Source organism: Ixodes scapularis, unplaced genomic scaffold (assembly GCF_016920785.2).
Source record: "Ixodes scapularis isolate PalLabHiFi unplaced genomic scaffold, ASM1692078v2 PGA_scaffold10__122_contigs__length_95168666, whole genome shotgun sequence".
NCBI classification, from domain to species: domain Eukaryota; kingdom Metazoa; phylum Arthropoda; class Arachnida; order Ixodida; family Ixodidae; genus Ixodes; species Ixodes scapularis.
The window spans coordinates 40,693,365-40,699,567 of NW_024609836.1; the positions used below are offsets into that span (position 1 = coordinate 40,693,365).

The window sequence follows — 6,203 nt, forward strand, 5'->3', positions numbered from 1 at the left end:
TTTAGAAATCGGAAAGGGTTGAGCGCAACGTCTGGGACGTTAAAACTGATTCACGCATGAAATCGCCGATCAGAACCGTCTCCACCGCCGCCGCCGCCTTCCCCGCTCCTCTGGTTCTTCCTTCGTCCGCGAGAGGGTGAGCGGCGGGCTAGAGAGGGAGAGAGAGAGCGAGAAAAAAACTTGTCCGGGCAGTGGTTGCCCACAAATATCGAAAATATAGCTCTAGGGTTCGTTTTGTAATTGAATGTAACTTATGGATAGAGCTAGCTTGGTTGTAGCAAGATTCCTGTCTAGAATATTGTTATTGGATCGTTTGAAGAAATCGAGAAATACGATATTAAACTATGAGGTACTTCGCAATCGTGGGAACCTTGTTGTGAGTGGGGCTACATTTTCTTCAAGCAAAAGTATCGCTTCTCGGCCTTTTGGCTAAGATCAAGTGTAGTATCTGTGGAGCCGCCGGACATGCAGCTCACACCCATGGCACTGCCGAGCCCCAACCCCCAGCTACCACCAGAGGCCGAGGTTCCACTCGGAGAAACGACCCGGGACACCACCCCAACCCAGAGCACACCAAAAGACCGGGACACCTTTGCGGCGAGACCACTACTGGGTCTCACCGCCAACGATCCCGCCAAGGACGGCAGTGACACCGAAGCTGCCGAAGCTGCTCACGAGGAGGCCCCCTCCAACACCAGGGACCAAGATCCCACGAGCACACCAATGGGTGCAACCTCCAACGACCAGACCGAGGCCGGCAGTGTGACCGTGGGGGCCGATGCTGCCGATGAAGAAGTCCCCACCAACACCGGGGACCGAGACATCACGAGCACACCAAGAAGCTCAACCCCCAACGACCAAACTGACGCCGGCAACGTGACCGAGACCGGTGACGTCGGCCACTGTGAAGACCCTGCCGGCACCTCAGCGCCATGGGAACCAACTGACGAGTCCTGCGTGCTCTATGAACACACAAAGCGGTTGCGGAGGCTACTCAGGGAACCGGTGTCTGCTGCGGGTTGGAGCAGCTTCACCACCACTCTTGAGGCCGCAATTGAGGCAGTGACGACAGCCGTGAAGCTCCCCTCCGCAACATCTGGAGGGAGGCCTCGCCGTGAAGTCAATCCCAACTGCCCGCAGCAGATCCAGTCCCTGTACCGCCGCAACCGCCGCCGGGCAGTGAGACTCATCGTCGAGGGTCCCTCCACGCAGTGTCCAGTCCCACTGGACGAGCTCCAGGCCCACTTTACCACCACATGGGCCCCTAGGGAGGTCGACACGGACCTCCTCATGGCCCGAGTGCCAGCGGCAGGCGAGGTATCCATGGCTGCCTTCACCGACGACGAGGTGGCGACCCGCCTGCGACGCTGCGAGAGTACGGCACCGGGGGGCGACCGCTTGACTTACCAACACTGGCGAACTGTCGATCCCGAGGCCTCCTTCCTTGCGGCGGCATTCAACATCTGCCTACGTCATCGCCGCGTGCCAGACACCTGGAGGGAGTCGAGAACGATCCTCATCTACAAGAAGGGAGATCGGCAAGACCCCACCAACTGGCGCCCAATCTCCCTCGGTTGCACAGTCGCGAAGCTCTACGCCGGATGCTTTGCGGCTCGTCTGCAGCAGTGGCTGTCTGACCACCGCGTCCTGTCACGGTGCCAGAAAGGATTCATGCCACACGACGGAGTGTTTGAACACAACTTCGTGCTGCAGGAGCGCTTGGATGCGGCCCGGACGGGCGGTGGAGACCTTTGTGTGGCGTTCCTGGACTATGCCAACGCCTTCGGGTCGGTCGCCCACAATGCTCTCGTCGACGCGGTCCGGGGAGCTGGTGCCGGGGAGGCATTCGCCTCCATAGTGGAAGACCTGTACAGCGGCAACACGACATCCATCGTCGGTGAGGCGGGCATCACGGAGCCCATCAACATCTCAGCCGGGATCCGACAGGGCTGCCCACTGAGCGGGCTGCTGTTCAACTTGGTTCTTGATCCTGTCATCAGGGCGGTGCAGGGAGGCGAAGGGCAGCACAACATCCTCGCCTACGCCGACGACCTCACCCCCTTGGCCGACGACCCAGGGACACTGCAGCAGCGCATCAACATCGTGGCGGCCCTCTCCTCCCGGATTGGGCTCCGGCTGAACCCGGCCAAGTGCAGGACCCTTCACCTCTCCGGCCAGCACCCTGTCGGCACGAGACCCACCCGCTTCCTCATCGAGCGTGAGCCTGTCCCGGCCATCGGGGACTTCGTGGGACACGCCTTCCTGGGCAGACCCGTCGGGTACAGGGTGCTCCACGACGATGCAACCATCAGCGATGCCGTGGACCTCGGCAAGCGCCTCCTCAACTCTGTGCTCGCTCCGTGGCAGAGGCTGGATGCGGTAAAGACGTTCCTCTTTCCCGCGCTCAACTTTGCCATGAGGGCGGGCACCCTAGGAAAGGTGGAATGGCGGAGACTGGACGACGCACTGCGCCCGCTGCTCAAGCGCACGCTGTACCTGCCAAGCAACGCCTGCAACGAATACCTGTATGGGAGCGCGGCGGCAGGTGCGGCGGGCATACCTGTAGCGGCGGACACAAGCGATGCCTGCCGAGTCGACGGAGCCTTCAAGCTCCTCTCCTCCGCCGACGCCGAGATCCGCGACATGGCCCTCCGAGCCGTGACCCAGGTGGTGTCAAAACGCCTACGGCGGGTTGCGGCTGCAGAGGACGTCGAGAGGTACCTGACCGGGGAGACCGAGGGCGACTTCCGGGCCACCTCAACGCAGGTCCAGTCTGTGTGGACCGAGGCCCGGAAGGCCTCCCGCCGCCTTGAAGTGGGGTGGGAGCTGCAGCCCGACGGTGCCCGAATCACTTGCGGAGACGTCTCGGTCTCCGCCAAACATCGCCACAGGGTGATCCGGACCCTCCGGCTCATCCTGACAGCAGCACGGGACACGGCCCTCCAGCAGAAGCCCAACCAGGGCAAGGTGATGGAGTGTGTCGCCTCTGACCCAACCAGTTCCCACTTCATGAGGTCAGGGCGGCACACTCGGTTTGCCGACTGGAGGTTTGTGCACCGTGCCCGGCTGAACCTGCTTCCCTTGAACGGCGCACGCCCGTGGGCCGGAGCTGCCGACCAGCGGTGCAGAGCCTGCGGCTACCCCCGGGAGACGCTGCCACACGTCCTCTGCCACTGCATGGTGCAGAGCCGGGCCCTCACGGACAGGCATGACCAAGTGGTGAGCCGTATCAGGGCTGCAGCCGCTGGCCGGTTCACCATAACTCATGAGAACCAGCCCGTCGGCGGCACAAGCCTGCGACCTGACCTGGTGCTCGTCCGGGGTGAAGAGGCCCTCATCATCGACGTCTGCTGCCCCTTCGAGAACCGTCGCGCCGCACTGGAGGAAGCTCGCCTACAGAAGATCACCAAGTACGAGCCCGTGCGGCAGCTTCTACTGCGGCGGTTCCAGAGGGTGGCAGTGGAGGCCGTGGTGGTGGGGGCGCTCGGGTCGTGGGACCCTGCTAACGACCGAGTCATGCGTCGCCTGTGTAGCAAACCACATGCACGGACCCTGAAGAGACTGATAGTCAGCGAGACTATAGCAAAATCGAGAGACATGTACGTAAAACACGTCGGGAAGTGAGGACCATCGATGTTCACACAACTTCCCCCTCCCCTTTTTTTTCATTTTTTTTTCATTTATTGTTTTTGAATGTTACAGCTTATTTTATGCAATGAACAAGTGTTAGAGATGTAATTTTTTATGTAACAAGCATCAATAAAAATCTGTTCTTATCAGCTTAATATCTGATATGGACCTAATTGGTCCAAGATATTAAACTTATTTTTGTAAATGGTGTTCCTCCGAAGCTTGCTTCGAGGTCGCCAGGGTTGGCCCGGTATTGCACTACCTCCGGGAGCGGCCCATCCCCCTCTGGGGGAAAATAATGAATTCCAAAATGAGATCAGGAGTTATAATCTCCGCCTTATGGATGGCCAAGGTGGAGCGGGAGTATAGTATCGTTTCTCCGCTTGCTTGGCTAAGCGACGGTACCCGTTCTCGGTGTTGGCCGAGATCGAAGAAGCTGGCCGAGTTGTTCGAAGCTTGCAAGCGCGTGCTGAAACTCCGTTTGTTGCGTGGTCCCCGGGGTTTCGATCCCAGTCATGACGGCCTTCTCGTCAGTGGCGCCTTCCATAAGCAGTTCTTAATGTACCGATTCCCTTTTATTTATTTCATGTGTTGGACTGTATAATAAAAAGGCACTCTTTTATATGCTCCTCTGACGATGCTAACAAGAGGTTACACTCACTTATGTGCAACCTTTTGTTAGCATCGATTGCACAGCAGACGCGCTTTCCCCAAACACAGAACTGGTTGTTTAGTTGCATGACGCACCAGACACGGTAACAAGGTGAGGATTGATGAAGGACAGCGCAAACTGCTGGGAATGGTTCTTATAGGTACAGCCGAATGATATAATGGGTATAAGTCAAGAATGTACTAAGTAAACATCACCGCATACAAACCACGGCACTGAATCGCCCTGCTGGCCAACCAAAAAAAGCCGTAGGCATGAATCATGCGACATTAATGCAATGTATTAATACACACCAGCCTCAGTAGCAGGCTATTTGTGCGTCGTGGAGGAACAGTGGCTGGTGGCAATGAGGATGGGGAGGGAGGAGGAAGCTTCTCGGACATTCTCACCATCTATCTCGCAAGAGGTGGTATTGCTCCCTCTCAGAAGTGGCGTACGGCGATGTCAGAGACACAGGCACAAGGGAGTGACTCTGAGAAGGGTCAGTTTGCATGACCCCATAGGCAGGACAGGCCTACAAGCATAGGCCTCAAGCCAGGGCATTTTATTTGCCCAAGCCCTCTTCTTTATACTTCCTGAATGCCTGAATAGACCGATCTCACGAGGGGTTGCGCGACGCCACCGCTCCCGCGGTGCATTGTGGTACCTGTAGTTCTCCCCAGTTTTCGGGCCGCGTCGGCGCGCATTGTACGCCCGGCGTTTGGAAATTTTCGGGTTAGCACGAGACTTTTAGCCAGGTGTTGACTCATGGTTTTCAATCGGTGGCTTCACATATTGTATGCCACGGAGCTACAACAACAGCACCAGGCAAAAAGGCCTCGGATATTATGTCTTCCCGCAAGAAGCATGGCAAAGAAAGGTCGACAGAGCCGGACAGAGCGGCAGGAAAAATTGAGTTTTACGATTTGTTTCGCGATTTGCTTCATAATATATATCCAATTATTGCACGTCAGCTAAAATATGCAAGATTACAGGGCACGAGACATACAGCGTGCCGAAGTGTTCCGTAAGCTGGAATCTCTCTGACCATTTGCTCCATAGCGGCCTATTCGTTGGTCTATCTCAAATAGGACCTCCGCACTGGTTTGCGGAGGCCGTTTTTAGTACACTTCTTACTCGGTGTATTTTGGTGGTTATAATTGTTATTGCGACGACATGTTTCAAGCACAACTGTGCTTTAAATGATCAGGACAATCACTAAAAAAGACCAGCGATTCCCGATTTGCACCACTTGATATAAAACAAATTTTTTTCAGAAGCAGCCTTCATTTGTTTTTTTCCATACCAACGCGAAAAGATTACATAATGCAAATTAGAAGTGCAACACGTACTTACCGCCAAAAATGTAACAAACGAACCTCATCCATTTTGTGGTGGTCTATTAGGCTGGTGTTACTGATCCATTCCGCACAAGCACCAGTCGAGACCGCAGAAAAAAGCCTCCCCCGTCGGGCATTGATAGATGCCAATTATTACGGCGCGTCAGGCATGGCCTTTCTGTAATCAGTCCCTTGTGTGCAGGCCTCTCCCGCTGTTCATCTGTACTCTGTCGCACAGGCGGCTATCAACGAGAATGAAACAACTTTTAGAAAACTATCGCTGAGCCAGAAAGTCTACTTAGCTCCTCTTACTTGATGGCTGATTAAACGTTATGCACAAGACATGAGCACCACCAAGCTCAGTTTTTCATCCCATTTGATGCTGTTCCGTGGTGCTACACCGAGCCGATGGTCCCTCGAATTTTCTTGTTCCTTGCTATTGCACTAGACGCTCACTTGTTTGCAAGGTAATTGAGATGTCCGAGGAGTCAGAATGCTCGAGTAGTGGCGCCGTTGTTTTTTTTGTTTTTGTTTTTTCCGCGGCCGCAATGGAATTACCCCGTGAACGGCAGTGAGCTCACGCG

General features: G+C 55.7%; 1 protein-coding gene and 2 pseudogenes across 1 annotated transcript; all 3 read left to right on the forward strand.

Moving 5' to 3' along the window:
- Positions 1 to 409: 409 nt before the first annotated feature.
- Positions 410 to 506, forward strand: LOC120842492 (annotated as a pseudogene).
- LOC120842469 lies at positions 466 to 3,624 on the forward strand. Its single transcript, XM_040213602.1, has one exon. It carries the CDS (start codon positions 466 to 468, stop codon positions 3,622 to 3,624), a length of 3,159 nt encoding a protein of 1,052 aa, XP_040069536.1.
- Positions 3,625 to 3,737: 113 nt separating this feature from the next.
- LOC115325851 lies at positions 3,738 to 3,914 on the forward strand (annotated as a pseudogene).
- Positions 3,915 to 6,203: the final 2,289 nt, after the last annotated feature.